At 43.9% G+C, this 18,328-nt stretch overlaps 1 protein-coding gene across 1 annotated transcript; it reads right to left on the bottom strand.

Moving 5' to 3' along the window:
• Nucleotides 1-2,435: 2,435 nt before the first annotated feature.
• Nucleotides 2,436-16,792, bottom strand: ACOD1 (aconitate decarboxylase 1). The gene is made up of 7 exons (XM_065895936.1): nucleotides 16,739-16,792; nucleotides 15,407-15,554; nucleotides 7,939-8,009; nucleotides 6,787-6,948; nucleotides 5,924-6,013; nucleotides 4,292-4,497; nucleotides 2,436-3,381 (listed from the first exon to the last, which is right to left on the bottom strand). The coding sequence occupies exons 1-7, from the start codon at nucleotides 16,790-16,792 to the stop codon at nucleotides 2,436-2,438; spliced, it is 1,677 nt and encodes a 558-aa protein (XP_065752008.1).
• Between the last annotated feature and the right edge of the window lie 1,536 nt (nucleotides 16,793-18,328).

The raw sequence follows: 18,328 nt of genomic DNA, 5'->3' as shown, positions 1-18,328 counted from the left end.
GAAATGTAACATGATAGAACTACTTTATAGAAAACAGGTTTTACTAAAGTTAAACATGTACTTACCAAATGACTCAGCATTCCCATTCCTAGGAATCAACCCGAGAGAAATGGAAAGATACGTCCATGGAAAGACATGTTTGTGTGTGTTCATAGAAGCATTATTCATAATAGCCCCAAACTGGAAACAATCCAGCCGCTCTTTAACTAATTAATGGATAAACAAATGTGATATATCCATACAATGGAATGCTACTTGGCAATGAAAGGGAATAAAGTACTGATACATATGTGGAAAAATCTTAAAACTATTATGCTAAGTGAAAGAGCCAGACACATAAGACGATATATTGTATGATTCCATTTATATGAAATGTTGGAAAAGACAAAACTATAGAGATAGAAAGCAGATCATTGGCTGCTGAGGGCTGGAGATTGGGAATTGATTGCAGACAGGCCTGAGGAATGTTTGGAAGTGATAGAAGTATTCTAAAACTGGATTTCAGTGATATTTGCACAACTCTATACATTTACTAAAACTCATAAAATGTAAAATGGATGAATTAGTGATACGTACAGTAGGTGTTAATAAAACAAACATTTTAAAATGTGTTCATAGTCTTTGTATTTTTTAACTGGAGCATTTAGTTCATTTACTCACTTCATAATTATACATATATTTGGATTTTTCCTATCATTTTTAAAATTTATTTATTTTTAAATAAATTTATTTATTTAATTAATTTATTATTTTTTGGCTGTGTTCGGTCTTTGTTGCTGCGCGCGGGCTCCCTCTAGTTGTGGCAAGTGGGGCCCACTCTTCATTGCAGTGTGCAGGCTTCTCATTGCAGTGGATTCTCTTGTGGAGCACGGGCTCTAGGCGCGTGGGCCTCAGTAGTTGTGACACATAGGCTCAGTAGTCGTGGCTCGCAGGCTCTAGAGCACAGGCTCAGCAGCCGCGGTGCATGGGCTTAGTTGTTCTGCGGCATGTGGGATATTTCCGGACCAGGGGTCGAACCCATGTCCCGTGCATTGGCAGGTGGATTCTTAACCACTGAGCAACCAGGGAAGTCCCTCCTATCATTTTATATTGTGCTTTCTGTCCTGCCTTTTCTATATTTCTTTTCCCCCTCCTTTCTTACCTTTCTTTGGATTATTTTTTTTCCTAATTCCATATTTCTCTCTCTATTAACCTGAAGTGATACGTTCCACTGCTGTTTTATAATAGTCACCCTAGAAATGTCAACATACATACTTACAAATCAAAGTCTAGAGTTAATAGTGTTGCCCTTTTCTTAAACAACATGAGGAATTTAGAATACATTAACTATAATAACTCCCTGCATATATATATATATATATATATATATATATATAATATGTATTTGATACTAATGTTGCAGTTTTTAACCCCACAAGACATTTTTATTACTTTATACAGTTTAATATATATCTGACTACCCACATATATACTATGTTTTGGCTGTCATTCTTTTTTTTTTTTTTTTTTTGCGGTACGCGGGCCTCTCACCGCTGTGGCCTCTCCCGTCGCGGAGCAACAGGCTCCGGACGCGCAGGCCCAGCGGCCATGGCCCACGGGCCCAGCCGCTCCGCGGCACGTGGGACCCTCCCACACCGGGGCACGAACCCGTGTCCCCTGCATCGGCAGGCGGACTCCCAACCACTGCGCCACCAGGGAAGCCCTGTCATTCTTTATTACATCTCAGACTCTACATCCATGATATTTGTCTCAAAAATTTTTTTGTAATTAAAGGTTATATATTATAGTGATTAAGAGCATGACTTCTAGAGCCAAACTGCTTTATTTTTTAGACTATTTTTAATTTATGCTTTAAAGATAGAGAAACTTAAGTAGAGGGTTATCCAGAACCATGGCCAGGGTCACATCTAGTCAATGGCAGAGGTAGGATTTGAACCCATGAAGACCTTATTTTAAACCCAGTGGCATCCCCTCCATTGTGAAGGGCTTCTGATAAGCCATAGTGTAAGAAGTCCATTGGTGGCACAACAGACCAGAGCCCTTCTTCTGTCAGCAAGTTGTATGCAGAAGTTCAAATCCCTCTCAAGCCTTGAGGCTCTTGAAGTTCATAAATAACTCCTCTGAAAAGATTAAGCAAATCACAGGTGACCTGAATTTCAGCCTTATGAATGCTTATAAAATAAATTTCTCTGTGTTTCTTGCACCATTATCTTGCTATAGGTAACTAGAACTGTCTTGCAAAATTTACAGGACAAGACTTCTTCCATGTATATCCAGTTCTGTGTCTGGACTCTCTTCAGCATGCTGCATTTATTCCTAGGCAGACCAAGAACAGACCCTTGCTCTGTAAAGCAAAGCATTGAATTTTCCCCAATATAAAGTCATTTAGATGTTGTTAAGCCTCAGGAGAGATTGCATGATGGAACTGTTAAATGCTAGAGAGATTTTGAAACTATTTCTGGTGGAGAGGGTTCTTTCAGAAGTGTGGTTAACACAGAGCAGTCTTCCAGGTCTTCTAGGTTTTCTACTATCTCTATAAGCCTTTCTACAGTGTGGCAGGACAGCATCCTGCAGGCATTGGCTCTGAACTTTTCCTGTAGGTCTTTCTGGCTCAGAGGCTTCCTCCAGTGACCGTAGAAGGTATCAGAGCGCCCTGTGAAGATGGCTCCATCCTTGAGGGCAACACTTATCTCGCAGTAGAGGGTGTTGAAATTTGGTAGGTTGTCCTGAGGGTGCTCCAGCTCTACCTTACCAAGCAACTCTCTTACCCGAGGCCTGTTGACCTGGTGTTTGTGGAATGATGAGACAGTGATGGCACCATCCAGCAGCATGGCGCAGGCCACATACTGGAAGGAGTGTCGGGCCTCATGCTCTGAGTCTGGGAAGGGCCTGTTCACATACTGGACATCTGGAATTCTAAGCACAATTCTCTCCATGTGGTCAGTGGGAAGCAGGGCTCTGTCTCTTACAAGCTGTTTTCTCACAGATGCAGCTGCGTCTGCCACCCAGTGTGTGGCCAAATGGGCAGGGAAAAGCTTGAAGGCCACATCCTGCTGGTCCAGCAGCCAAGTGTGTGAATCTACGTCTGGAAGGATTTGGGGGGCATAGTTGGCATAGAAGGCCCCAAACCCTGACTCCATGTCCAAGACCTGTTTGTTTCCCTGGAGACCCAGCATTGCCAGAAAAGCAGCTTCTAGCCCATGCCTGGCGGCATTGCCGACGTGAAGAGGCTTGGTCTGAGTGGCGGCATTCGCCATGGGTGCCCCAGCATGAGAAACAGCAATAGCCAGGGCCTCTTGGCACTCTGTCATGCTGAGCCCCAAAAACATAGATGCCGCAGCAGCACTACCCAAAGTTCCCACCACTGAGGGGGGATGGAATCTGGAAAACAAAAAACACAAGAGTTGGAGACTTACAAACCTCAGCCCCCAGGGGGCAGTATAGCACAGTGGTCAGGAGCTTAGCTAATGGAGCAGCCCTAATGCCTAGGTTCAAATCTCAGCTCTTCCCCTTATTAGCTGTGTGAGTTTTGGAAAAGTTATTCGACTTCTCTGTATCTGTTTTCTCTTATATAAAACGGTCATAATAATAGTATCTACTTCATAGGGTTTTGTGAGTTTTGAACGAATTCGCATGATTACAACAGTGCCCGGCAGTAAATTATTTATAAATGGTACTTTTGCAATTATGGCCAAAAGGCAAAAGTTGTTGAGTGCCGAAAGCCTATGTAAATAACTGTAGCAATTGAGGGCCTTGTAGAAACTGTGAAAGTTCACTCAGTATTCCGATTTATTCCTCCCCCAGCAGGCTGGACCAAGGGGCAAAATAAATATTCGATTGAACCATATGATACAGTCAGCGTTTGACCAGTTTTGATCTGTGGATTGAGCAGTCGGGTTTAGGATATTCTGAATGTTCCCATTAGTCTGAAGGACCCTAGCAAATACCAAAGTAGACTCTGCTTTGAGATGAGATGAGGGATATTCAGGACCCACAGAGGCCAGAATGACATGATCATCCTGGGGTGAGAGGCTCCAATTTAGTGCATGGTTCTCGTTGCTTGATAGGCTCTCTAAACCCAGAGGAGACTTTTCACTCATACTTCTGAGGTCACACCTTTGTATATGGATGTACAGTTTGATATGTGACTGGTTGGGTTGACTTATCTGCCAGCACTAACATCAACATCTTCAACTGAGCCAACCTCTATGCCAGAAAGATCTACAGAGATAACGACTAACAGATGAAGGGGAATGTGGCCGCCTCACGATGAGCCACAGTTTCTCCATACCTCTTTGGTATGTCCTTGGCTTCCTTGGAGAAATGCATTAATCGGCCTTGCACTTCAATACCAACGTTGAAAGCCAGCAGCAGGTCAAGGCCAGAACACTTTGGACTTGGAGGCAGGGCTTCTGACAAAGCCATGAGGACAGGAAGGACAGCTCCAGAAGGGTGGGTGGCAGGGTACCACGTGTCATCAAAATCCACTGAGTGAACCTATATGAACAGACACATAAACAACAACCAAAACCTAAATGTATTTCCACGAATGCAATGACTTTTGGACCAGTCAGGGTTTAGTTCAATAATAACCTTGTTTGATGTGAGATTTTTAGATCTGATTCTCTGAAAATTAAACCTATGAACTGGCTGCGATTCTTTTTTTTTTTTTTTTTTTTTGCGGTACGCGGGCCTCTCACTGTTGTGGCCTCTCCCGCTGCGGAGCACAGGCTCCGGACGCACAGGCTCAGCGGCCATGGCTCATGGGCCCAGCCGCTCCGCGGCATGTGGGACCCACCCGGACCGGGGCACGAACCCGTGTCCCCTGCATCGGCAGGCGGACTCTCAACCACTGCGCCACCAGGGAAGCCCTGGCTGCGATTCTTAATCACATGACTTGGCACTAGACAGGCTGTCCTCTGTCCAGATCAGGTGCAACCTTGGGGAGCAGCTAGTGAACCGCAGGGAGCTTGGCTCTTACTCAGGTGCCACAGCCCTTGGAAAGATCTTTATCTACCTTACAAACAAAACTGTAGAATTAGGTGGCTGTTCCTCCCTCCCTCCCTCTTCCACCTTTCAAACAAGTCACATGAAAAGTTTAATGTCATTTATTCCACATCAGACCATATTTTTTGAACGCTTTTATTATAAATAATTTCAAACTTATGGAGAAGTTGCAAGAACTCTTGAACCCAGTTTAACTATTAAGCTATATTTTAAAATCATTTGGTTTTTCCTTATACGAAATAGTAATAACCAGAAGTTCATTTAAAGATAGGTTTTTGTCTGCTAGTTGTGGCTGGTGCCTTTCCCACTGCTTACTTACTGGATGCTTACTTCGGGATGCACCATTAGGTTTGACTTTCAATATTCTGATCTACTGTCCCATAAACCATAAAAATATCTCAGAAATCCCAACAGATTCATGTCTGAATTATATCTTTTAGACTGCCCGTGACACACAGAAAAAGCATAAAAATTGTCAGATGAGAAGTGCTGATTTTCGCTTCAGAAAATGTAGACACCTTATGGCCATTGTTCCTTTCTCAATAAGTATCTGTTGAATGAATGAATGAATGAAAGGCTGGTTACTGGATAGAAGCTGATACTGCCCACCACAGAAAGAACTGACAAGGAACTGAGTCTGGATATTTAGTTTAGAGTTGAGATACCTTAGGGGCATTTTTATCTGAATACTTCCTTCTTATTTCCTCTACTTCACAATTTGTTTGAAAAGCATCAATTCACTGTAAAAACGTGAAAACTGAAATTACTACAAGGAGAGAGGGCAGGCCACTTCACCTCTCTGAACTTCAGTGATCTCATCAGTAAGATATGGAAACTGGGCAATTTCTGAGATGTTTTCTGGCCCTGAAGTTGTTCTGATTGTTGAACAGTTACAAAGACATGGAAATCTCCTTACAGCCACACCGTTAACGAAAGCAGCATATGTCGGTGGTAGCCTGAAGTCTGGCTGGCCCCAAACAGTGCTGGATACATTGGAACTATAGATCTGAAACAAAAGAGTATCAATCAGTGATACAGAGTGTGAACCCAACATGCCAAGTCACCATTTCAAGAGTTGTTCTTCATGTTTGGAGGTGTTACTTTAATACTTCTTATTGAGCCCTTTGTGCTAGACTGAAGCCCTAGTCATTGGATTTCTTTCTTCCTTGTAGAAGAATATATAACTTTTTCTGTGGAAGGGAGAGGAGAAGCTGTTGCTCAGTCCCAGACTGTGATCCATAGTGCACCAAGGAATGAAGTCTGAATTTACTCTTATTTACTCCCTGAGGATAAATACTAGGAAAGGTGGACTCATCGTCTATAGACCAAGCATGTTCTTTGGAGAGTGGATGCTACCTCTCTCATGTAATCACCTACTCTCTGCTCAGGGTGCTGGCCCAGGCTTTTCTCCAGAGAATCTTGAAGTCTTTGCATGAACAAATGGGCTGGGGCTATGGCTGCTAAGACTCTCAGGTAAAAATGTGCTTTCAGTCAGACTAGTAATCAACTTTGAGATTTTGCTAGCCTTAAGATTAAGACTGGTCTTAAGATAGTGACTTAGTAAAGGATGTGGGTGAATATTAAGACTCAGGTAATAAAGCATAGAAAAGCATAAAACTATATACAACAATGCTATATACACCAAGCACTATCTCTAAAATGAAGAGTAGGGCAGTAGAAAACAAACGCACGTCCCTGGGCGCGCTTCGGGGTACATCTCACAAAAAGGCGCATGTGCACACTTGGCTTTAGCTCCAAAGTAGACATTGAGCTTCTTACTTTACTGTATTCCCTGGCTTTTTGGAACACTTCTGTACTGGTTCCCAGGAACCCAACACCCAGGGTATCCAGAATCATCCTCTTGCTCCTCTGGATAACACGATCTGTCAGGTGTCCCACTTTCAAGCCGTGGATCACTTTGGCAAAGCTTTCTGTGACAGACTTTAAAGGGAAGAGTGTTAGAACAATGCTTCACTCACTCTGTATTCACACACTTCCTTTCTACGTGAGAACTGGAGGTACTTTTACGCAAAGACTTTATACTCCACTATAGGAAACGCAGTTGATTAAATTAAGTTTAGTTCCTAAAAAATGATGTGTCCTGGGCTTCCCTGGTGGTGCAGTAGTTGAGAATCTGCCTGCTAATGCAGGGGACACGGGCTCGAGCCCTGGTCTGGGAGGATCCCACATGCCACGGAGCAACTAGTCCTGTGAGCCACAACTACTGAGCCTGCACGTCTGGAGCCTGTGCTCTGCAACAAGAGAGGCCGCCATAGTGAGAGGCCTGCGCACCGCGATGAAGAGTGGCCCCCGCTTGCCACAACTAGAGAAAGCCCTCGAACAGAAATGAAGACGCAACACAGCAAAGATAAAAAAATAAATTAATTAAAATTAACTGACCAAGGTCATGCAACAAATAAGTCACAAATCCGTCCCAAAACTTAAAAAAAAAAAAAAATGATGTGTACTGAACACATGTGTGAGGCAGAGGGATGTGGAAATGAGCGATAGCCAGTTTCTGTCCTCAGTCCAGTGGAGGACACAGAGTAGCAAGCAGATAATGTGTGCTTGGGTGGTGGGCTCTGGTGGAGGCACGCAGAGGCTCAGAGGGGGAGCAGGGGAGGGATGTCTCGCCCACCATGTGGGCACACCTGGGCGTGGGGTGCATTCAGACAGGTAGGAGCTGGCGCTGGTAGACACGTGCCAGGTGTTGAGCTGAATGTTTTTAATGCAGTGTCTACTTAATACTCACTGGTCTCTAGGTATGTATCGTGAGTTTCTTTCTGCAGGTGAGGAGACCAAGACCCAGAAAGGTGAAGTCCCCAAGTCACACAGCTGTAACTTAGTTAGTCTGGACACAAACCCCTGTAGGTCTAACTCCAAAATCGATGCATCTAGCTCTTAAGCCCCCATTTCCTGAGGAACACATACATCAGAAACCTGGATTTCTTGCTGAGAATGAACATTTCTGGTTCTCCATCCCACACCTCCAGAATTAGACCCTTCTCAGAACCAGAACATTTGGAAGCTTAGTACAGGGTTCTAGGTTTCCATTAAGCTCTCTAGGTGATTCCTAAGTGATTCCTAAGATAGCTGTAGTGCTGTCATGTCCAATGTGGTAGCTACTCTCCACATCTGGTGATGGAGCGCTACATGTGACTAGTCCAAACTGAGACGTGTCATCAGAGGAGAATAAACACTGGGTTTTGAAGACTTAGTAGGAAAACAAAGGAATATAAAGCATTTCATTAATAATTTTAAAATATTAATTACATGCTGAAATTGATAATATTTGGGGTACATTGGTTAAATAAAATATATGATTAAAATTCATTTCATCAGTTTCTTCTTTTTTTTTTTTGCGGTACGCGGGCCTCTCACTGTTGCAGCCTCTCCCGCTGTGGAGCACAGGCTCCGGACACGCAGGCTCAGCGGCCATGGCTCACGGGCCCAGCCACTCCGCGGCATGTGGGATCTTCCCGGACCGGGGCACGAACCCGTGTCCCCTGCATCAGCAGGCAGACTCTAAACCACTGCACCACCAGGGAAGCCCCAGGGAAGCCCCATCAGTTTCTTCTTACTTTTTTACAATATGGCTACTGGAAACTTTAAAATTACACTCGAGAAGCACTGCCTGCTCTTTCTGTTGGTGGAGACTTGCTGGAGCAGTAGATACCTGAGCTGCTTATGAAAACTTCTGGGAGTCAGCCAGGTGAAGGTGCTGAGAATGAAGATGGAGGTTAAAGGCAGAGGTAGCAGCATGGGCTGGGGCTTGGGGGTGTTGGTGCGGGGCGGTGCCGTGAACTGGGCAAACTCCAGCCGCAGGGCTGCCCGCAAGGGGCAGAGATGACAGGGAGAATGGATTTGCAGGCCAGGGCCGAATGGTGAAAGTGATATTATGCTAAAGACTGTGACATCATCAGGGAGCCATAGTAGTGCTGTCTTAAGAGAGGAAGAGGCGTGATCAGAACTGTGTTTTGCAAAGATCTCTGTAGGTACTCATGTAGAGAATGGATGGGGAGGGGTAGACAGGGCAGGTAAGAGACCGACGCCACAGGTTCTGGATGGGGAAGCGGCAGTGCCATTTGCCGTGAGAGGGAACACAGGAAGAGGAGCAGACTTCTGGGCAACGATGCTGGGCTCATGGTGAACTTGTTGAATGTGAAGTGCGTGTGGGCATCCTAGTCGAGAAGACCTTATGTTTCTACCCACAAACCAGATAAAGAGCATGTCTGTTACATAGTTAAAAACATCCTTTCAGTTTCACTATATGCCTAGCACTTGGTACCACTTAGTAAATGTTAGGTCGCTTCCCTTCCCTGCTCTGATTACTGCGTCATTATACAACTTCTTTGTCTCTGTGAACATCAGATAACTCATTTTAAAACGTGAGCTATAGGATGGGGGTGGGGGCTTGTTGGATAGAGGATCTGGGGTGTCTGGGGCTCTCTGACGCTAAGCTCAGTGCAAGAGCAGAGGTGCAAAGATAGAACCAGTTCCCAGCTGAAAGTCCTTCAACCTGGCCACCGACTTCTCGACTTGTCCTGTATTTTCAACCCCTAGGCTGTCAAGCCAGGGAAACCTTGCCATTTGTGAAACAATGGGTTGCTTTTTTTTTTTTTTTTTTTTGCGGTACGCGGGCCTCTCACCGCTGTGGCCTCTCCCGCTGCGGAGCACAGGCTCTGGACGCACAGGCCCAGCGGCCACGGCTCACGGGCCCAGCTGCTCCGCGGCACGTGGGATCCTCCCGGACCGGGGCACGAACCCACGCCCCCTGCATCGGCAGGCGGACTCCCAACCACTGCGCCACCAGGGAAGCCCCCAATGGGTTGCTTTTTATGTCTGTGAAGCTTTGCTAGAACAATGAGAGGAGGCTGACGTGGGAGGAAGCAGGAGAGGAGGTGGCTGGAACAGAGAAAGGGGTGTGGGATTCAAGTTTCAGGTTAGGGTGGAGAATAACCGTAACTTGGATTTTCATGTGGCTAGAAATCTGGGTAAACATTTTAGGGACAGAGAAGGGAAGGAGGGAAAAGAACTGGCTTGATGATTTGCCAACTAAAACAGAGATTCAAGCACTGGTTGGATCCTTTCTTACAAACAAAGCTACCTGTTTTTGACCTCTCTTTCCATCCCCACAGTTCCCACAGTGGAGGCAATTAATGATGGACTGTTCATCTCTTCAGGGTTAGATCTGACCTGGGAGTGCCTTCTGGGGCAACGTGTATGCCTGGGGAGCATGTATTTGCAGGGCGCCACCATGGAGCGCGAGAGGTGATTGGGGCATCCATCCACACGATCCCACGGTGCTAGTGACTTCTGAAAGTAGGGCCTCAATGGACCCCCTGAAAAGTCCTGAACACCACCCCATGTGCCAAGGAGCAAACGGCCTCCTTCTGGCCCCTGAGGAAGGGAACAGTAGGAAATAAGCAGGCAGCTGCTCAGTTGTCTTTAGCCTTGTGCCCATCTATTTCTAAAATATCTTTTTGGTCTTCTTGATTTTCTCCTGGCATTTACATCTGTTCTTAGTAAAATACTATGATGAATGTATAAATTAAGGTGAACTATGCAGTTATTTAATAAATATTTCAGGAGTTCCTGGTATGTGTCTGCCCTGTGCTAAGTACTCTAGAATACCAAACCGAGATGCTATGGCTCCCGCCACGAAAGGCTGCTCTTCCCCAGGGCACGAAGGACAGTAGACAGATAATTAGAAAGGCAATCTGACAATGCCATAATGGATACATGCCAAACGAGAAGGTTGAAATCCTATGAACTTATAATGATTCATTTTCTTCCTGATTTTATACCGGAGAATTGTGTCTATTCTTGGTAAAACATTGATAAAAAACAAGATGCAGTTAGTTAGACCACCCAGAGGCTATGAGAAATATTAAGATCACATTTTTAAAGTAGAAGCAGGTAGCTCTTTAAAGGAGAGGGCAACTGAGGAAATCGAGAAGAAAAGGAAAGCTAGAAAAACCCATTTAAATAAGCCACATAAAAGGAAACGATACCTTGAGCATCGTGTTGTTCTAAAGAGGAGGTCTGTCTCAGGAGTGAATTGGGGAGAAATTTCGTTGCTGTCTGTCTTTATACTCCTCTCTTCTCTCAAGCTCACTCTCTTTCACTTTCTTCTAACTTGAAAATTTCCACCATTTCAACACCTCCCAGCTAAACTTACTTCAACTTCCTCTGCCATGAGTTGTTTAACTTACCAGTAAACTAAGTAAATAAACCTAAGAAGCACAGGAGCGATGATCATATGATTCCTCACAGATATAAGAAAAGTACATTGATGGAAAAACTAGGCTTGCATCTTGTGGGCTTCCCTGGTGGTGCAGTGGTTAAGAATCCGCCTGCCAATGCAGGGGACATAGGTTCTAAGCCCTGGTCCAGGAAGATTCCCACATGACGCGGAGCAGCTAAGCTCGAGCGCCACAACTACTGAGCCTGTGCTCTAGAACCCGCGAGCCACAACTACTGAAGCCTGTGCACCTAGAGCCTGTGCTCCACAACAAGAGAAGCCACCCCGATGAGAAGCCTGCACACCGCAACGAAGAGTAGCCCCCGCTTACCGCAGCTAGAGAAAGCCGGCGTGCAGCAACAAAGACCCAACACAGCCAAAAATAAAGTAAATAAAATAAATAAATTAAAAAAACAAAAACAAAAAAACTAGGCTTGCATCTTGTGCCTAGACGCCATATGTGAAAATCAGAAAAATATTCACACTCTTTTATCTAGGTATTCTACTTCTAAAAATTTATCCTAAGGATATAGACATGGATTTATGGGGAAAAATTAGCAAATGAAATAAAATAAAATTCATAGACTTACTTACAATATTAAAAATTGGAAAAAATCAAATGCCCCCCCAATAGTGGCTTGGTTAAGTAAAATACGGCATGTACGGTTTTTAAGGTACACTCTCATTTTTCCCTTCCATTTCACATCTGCTAGTCACCATTGTCAAGGGACAAAAGTACCAGAAGTTCCTGGTAGCTTACGATTAAGAACTTAGAAGGGCATTGGGCATTAATCACACTTCTTCTCAGGAGTTCCTTGATTTGTTCCTGAACTGCATTTTTTCAGTATATGCAGATCTGTGATTGCTGGTCCTCTGCCGGGCTTCTGGGATCTATTGCCTGCTGCCCTGCTGTTGCCCAAGTGGGCTTCAACACAGCTTGTCCAAGCCTTTTTGTTTATAATCAGTCACTGTGGGTTGGCTAGTCTGAATGCAGCTCTGGTCCTCTAGGGAATTGTGATTGCCCTTGGGCTGTCTAGTCCTGGCCAACTGGTTTGTACTTACAGTGGGTACCAACAATCAGGTTATTTAAAATTTGAGCTTGTTCCAGGTGTAGTGGCGGAATTCTTCTTTGAGGGGGGATTGTATTTTAATTTTAGAGGAAGTCTCCAGGAGCCTTGTGGCTCTACCCCCATCCTGTTACAGAAGGGAGAGTTTGAGACAAAAAGAAACTAAATGGCCCTGCATAAAAATGCAAAAGGCTGTCTTTCTTGTGGTCAGACAGTACCTCTAGGAGAAGAGGTTAGGTGGTTTGCTTCTCTTGGTTGGAGCCTGTGAAGAAAGAGTCTGGGGCTCTGGAGACAGGGTCAAGGGTAGGGTCAGTGGGAATCCCCGTGGATTGTTGGGGGTGATACCCTGGTTATAAGTCAGAACTACACACAGGTGAGGGGTGAGGCTGGAGGTGGGGAGGTGGTCAGTGGGGACCCCCATGTGGAAGGACTTAGGCAGACAGAATCAGGAGCAGTGGAATCAGATATCTACTTTGAACTTTTTCTTTACAATATAATAATTGTTTGTCATCCTCAGGAAAGTTTGTTACATACTACAACCTAGTGTCAGCCATGCTTTGGGGAGTGAAGGCAGGGCAGTTGTTTGTGCATAAAGAAGGCTGGGGGTACCAGTCAGAGGGAGAAGTGACCGGCAGCAGACTGGGGGTGGAGGTACTTTTTGGTTATCCTAAGTAATAGAAAAGTCAAAAGAAGGGGGTCTGATTGTACCCAGTTGAATGATACAAGAAAGAGGGACTTGAAAGGATGACACTGGGGGATGTTTGGATTCTCTTCTTAAGCCAACTGTGGCCTGAGGCGGGCTTCCCAACCATGGTCCAGATTGGGGAAACCCAGAGCCAGGCTCAGTATTGGCACCGACATTGGTTGTGGGCAACAGGGTACCATTTCAGACAATCTGTTTTAGATCAGTGGACTCCAAACCCAGGTTCCAGTGGACGGGTGAATTTCTGTATCCAAAAGTAAAATGAATATTTGGGAATAGGGAGCAAGTTGGGTATTTGAGGCCATTTGGATAGACTCCAGCAAGTAAGAACAATCGTACTATAAGATTTTGTGATTTATTGCTAGATAGTTTACATAAATTGGTGTTAAGAGTAATCTCATTGAGTTGAAAGGAAACAGACATCTAGTTTGAAAAACACTCAAAATAGAACTCTCTAAGAATTATCTCAGTTGGGAGTTCTAGAGTTTTCAGCTTACTTAGATATTTAGAGACTCCTAAGACCACTTCTACATGAAAGTGAAGAATGGGCTATGCTGGCTTCAACCGTCTCACCATGGAAAAACTTTATAAAGTGATGATGAGCTTCATCAACTCTGATGAGCTTTGATGGAAGTGCTGTCATGTAGCGTCTCTGGGCTCTCACTTTTTGTCAATATTGAATTCGAAGACGCTTTAGTTCAATTATTTGCTTGCTTAATTACTTTGTGCTTTTATGGAACTGTGACCAATTTAAAGACTAAAAGCCCTCTGTAATTAGAATCACTTTCTAACTATCTAGGGGCTTAAATGATAAATTGTAGATTGACCGGCACCTCTCTAATCAAAAACAATTGATGGCTTCCAGTTTGCCTCCTTGCTCCTAGCTCTAAGTAGAAGCCAGATTATTTTTAAAAGCAAATTTGATCTTCCATCACTGTCTGGAGGGGAAGCAGTGTAGAGAGCAGCCCCATGAAGGCCCACGTGGGGCGGAACTGAAGCCTCCTGCTAATGGTGGGTTTGGGTGAGCATCTTTCCATAGCAAGCCCAGTCTTCAGAGCCTGGCTGGCAACTTAACTGCAACCTCCTGAGAGACCCAAAGCTATGCCTCCCAGCTAAGCTGCTCCAGGAATCCTGACCCTCGGAAACTGTTAAGATGATAAAGGTTTGTTCTTTTAAGAGGAAACGTCTTGAGGGTAATTTGTTACACAGTAATAGACAATACAAACTCCAACCTGTTAATATGCCTTGCACGGGACCTTAGGATCAGACCTGAGTTCTCTCTTCATTCTCACATTGGGGCACCCAAGGGGCCAAGATCTTCATGCCTTAGGGACCTTTGTACCAGTGGTTCCCTCCCACTTCTTGTGTCTTCTCCCCACATCATATTCCTTTCTTCTCCCCTCACCCCACAACTTTCTTCTCCTCATCTTCCATCTAAGTCAGTGGTTCTTAGCCAGAGATGAGTTGTTCCCCAAGGGACATTTGGCAATGTCTGGAGACATTCACCAAGTTGTGGCATCTAGTGGGTAGGGCCCAAGGATGCTGCTAAACATCCTATGATGTGGAGAACAGCCCCCTACAACAACAAATTAATTGGTCCAAAATGTTGATGGTATCGAAGTTGAGAAACCCCTACCTAAGTGTAGAGGTTACATCTAGGAGGCCTCCAAAACATGCCAAGTTTAGGTCAGCACGCTCACCTGCATGTACCTATAGGGCACAAAGTTTCCCTCTTTATATTCCTTATTAGATAGGGAAGTTCTGTTTAGGAAGGGAACTGATATACCCCATTGATCACTACATCCAGAGTCTCACACATAATAGGTGCTCAATAAATTTTTGTTGAATGAATTAATGGAAACCCAATGCTTTCTATAAGTCAATCATACTAACACATGAATGAAATTTAATCCTTCTTTATTCCCAGTGGAAATGTGTCAGGAAGGTATTCTTTATAATGTCTGTGGTTTTATACTACTGTGGAGTGCTGGTCTGCCAGCAAGTAGAATACAATGAACAGATCTTTCTGTTTCTCTTGACAACAGCAGGTCCATCTATTCGGGATGGCTTGTGAACATGAGCTATCAGAGTAAATCAGGAATATTTGAAACAACAAATGAATTTAGACTATTTCTAAAAAGGAAAAACCATTTAATACAGTCAACTTTGCCCAGAATAGCTGATTTCTCATATTTGAATTTCGGTTTTCCTTTTTCTGCCTTGCCCTTCCTGTGTAGTCTGATGAGTCAATCTCCAGATTGTAATTACTAAGTTTCATTTCTGGGGAACGCTTATGTTTTATCAGAAAGCACAGTGGTAGCAACCAGGGTCCCTTCCCCTGATTAGTTCTTTGTTAGTTCCTTTGGGATATTGAAACATACTTACCATAAGAACGTTTTGTAAAGGAGAAAACTTTGGGGTAAAGTGTATTTAATTTCCTTAAAACAGCACCACAGTGATAACAGCCATCAAAATCTCCAAGCCTTACGCCATTATCTATCTGCCATTGTTCTGGTTCCATTTTCCCCAGGCCCTAGACAATAAGATAAAACCAAATTTTAACGTGAAAACTTCAGTAAGACATCAAGAGAGAATGTTCTAAAGCAATATTTAAGAGAATGTCTCACAGAGTCAATGGTTACCTTGTGTATATGTTCTTTATATGTTCTCTCTCTGTGTGTGTATGTGAACTTTTTACCAACTTATTAAATTTTGGATCGAATTTTGAAAGTGCTCAGGAAGGAATTAGGTTCCTATGAAGTGAGGACTTTAAAATAGCAAAGGAATGTGTGGCTGTAAAATCATCGCTTCAATATAATTGACTCAGCATAATTTTTTGTGAAAACATTTTTCCATTTGTGGAAGCTGAGGGTGGTTATAATTTATCCTCTAAAGCACTCTACCTCAAAGAAAAGTATTGTTTGTAGCTTTTCTCATAAGCACAAAATAGCTTGTTAATATTTCTTAGTTAACTCGTAAATGCTGAATGATTATCCACAGGCTGTATTGCTCTGCATCAGATGTTGGCAAAAAGAAGAATAAAATGGATGGATGCCTTATCTGAAGAAATCTGGCAGACATTTAAAAACTATTCCTTCGGAAATTGTGTATGCACATTTACCAGGCAGAATAGATTCTAAGTACTTCCTCCACTTTTGAAGCTAGAATTGTTGTGGACCTCAAAAGAAATGTGGTTAAGCATTTCAGCAGCAAAAGTCTAGTTATTTCCTTTTGATATTCCCATTTACCACCGGAGACTCTTTGTCAGATGATCAAGTCTTTCTTCAGCTCCAGGAAATTTTCTTCTGTTGTTTTCTTGACCCAGTTCCCTGTCTGTTCTCCTTCTGAACATGTATTAGGTAGATATTGTTTCTCTTGCCTTTATCCTACATATCTCCACTTGATTCTTGTAATTTCCATATTTTTACACTTCTGTCTAATGTTCTGATAGGACTGCATGGCCTGGTCTTCCAATCACTAATTTAGTCTTCATTTGTGCCCTTCTGCTATTCAGCTCTTTTAATGAGTTTCTTAGTTTGGCAATAATTTTTTTTAAATTTTATTTTATAAGAACTCTTATTGTTCTCTGATTAACATTTTACATAGCATCATTTTCTTATTTTATGGCTACTGTAAGTTAATCTTCTCGAGAAAATTACTTTAAAATTTAAAAAAATAATCTTTTTTTCCTGTTTCTTCTGGGGTCACTCACAATACTTCTTCATCTGGTACCTGTCTTTCAGGCTGCTGGTTTTCCTCCTGTTTATTCATGATGAGTCCCACATGAGTCAGACAGCTCACCAGTGTTGGGACATGTCTCTTGACTGCAGCATCACTCTGTCTATGGTGGATGCTCTTCCATCCCTTCAGTCCCCTGATCTAGAATGATGACTCCTGGGCTTGGAGACCATGGGGCCTCCCTGGCCAGATCTTAAGGTAGTTCTCAAACTTAGCTAAGGTGAGGGGTACTGGTCAGGATACAAAAATATGAGGGCTGGGCTTCCCTGGTGGCGCAGTGGTTGAGAGTCCACCTGCTGATGCAGGGGACACGGGTTCGTGCCCCGGTCCGGGAAGATCCCACATGCCGCGGAGTGGCTGGGCCCATGAGCCATGGCTGCTGAGCCTGCGCGTCCGGAGCCTGTGCTCCGCAACGGGAGAGGCCGCAACAGTGAAAGGCCCACGTATCGCAAAAAATATATATATATATATGAGGGCTAACATGGTCAGCCATGCTTGCATATTACAGTTTTAACTCACAAAAAGAAAAAAAAATCTGCAGACCACAGAACCTACAGAGAGAACTTCACGTTTACTCAATGCCATCTGACTTTGGTAGAAATTTTGGATCAAACCACCACCAGACCACTGGTAGTCTCTAGATTTCTCTCCTTAGGTCAGTGTCTGCTGCTTGGCCAGTCAGTCATGGCAGGGGTGCTGGGGTCTTGTGGGACCTGTGTGGTCACTTAGTCATCAGAGGGGGACCATGGGTGTGCCGTACATTTGGCTTGTCTTCTCAGGTGTGATGATCTTCTTCCAATAATTGTCATTGTCTACTTTTCATATTCTTTTCTTGTCTTACATGTGGCTTTGACTGCCCCCATTCAGTTCAGCATAGGCCATTAAGCAGGATATTTTGCTGATGTCTCAGTGATTTTATCCCCTTGTCCTCCATTTGCATATTTTCCTTATGGTTGATAGAGTTCTAAAACTTGCTTCATGAAATTAGAGCAGGGGGAGAGACAGAGAGAAAGAGAGAGAACAAAGAGACATCAAGTGACAGCTGGGGCTGGGCCCCATGGAGACATCAGCTATGGACCCACCTTGGTACGTGAGCACATTCACAGGACTGGTTATCAGTTTTGCAGGTCTTTTTTTTATCAGTGCACCCATGACTGACTTGAGTCTTGGGGGCTCACTCACACTAACCCAAAGTATTTGAGAGCAGAGAGTTAATCAGAATGCCAGTTGGAATTCCATAGGGTCTTCCATTTAAGCCCTTTTCTGTATCAGGGTCCCCAAGAAGTTAAGTTAGCAATGTTCACTTGGTCAGTAGCAGAGGAGCGGGCGCTAAGAGCTGCCTGTCCAGGCCGTGGAAGAACTGCTGTCCTTGCCCCATGAAATCTCCCACCTCCCTGGTGCCCAGACACATGCGTCCAGCAGATTCTCTGCTAGATACATTTAGCCAGATTCTTACTTTGCTCTCCATAAATTACCTTTATGTTGTTAGCCTTTTAGTCTTTGATCTGTGAAGACATGGTACTAACTTACAGCACAATGCAATCAGACATTCCTGGGTTTTTCATTTTA

This window comes from Phocoena phocoena, chromosome 18 (assembly GCF_963924675.1).
Source record: "Phocoena phocoena chromosome 18, mPhoPho1.1, whole genome shotgun sequence".
In the NCBI taxonomy this organism is placed as follows: domain Eukaryota; kingdom Metazoa; phylum Chordata; class Mammalia; order Artiodactyla; family Phocoenidae; genus Phocoena; species Phocoena phocoena.
The sequence above is the reverse complement of the archived record's forward strand: the minus strand, read 5'-3'. Positions and strand labels throughout refer to the sequence as shown.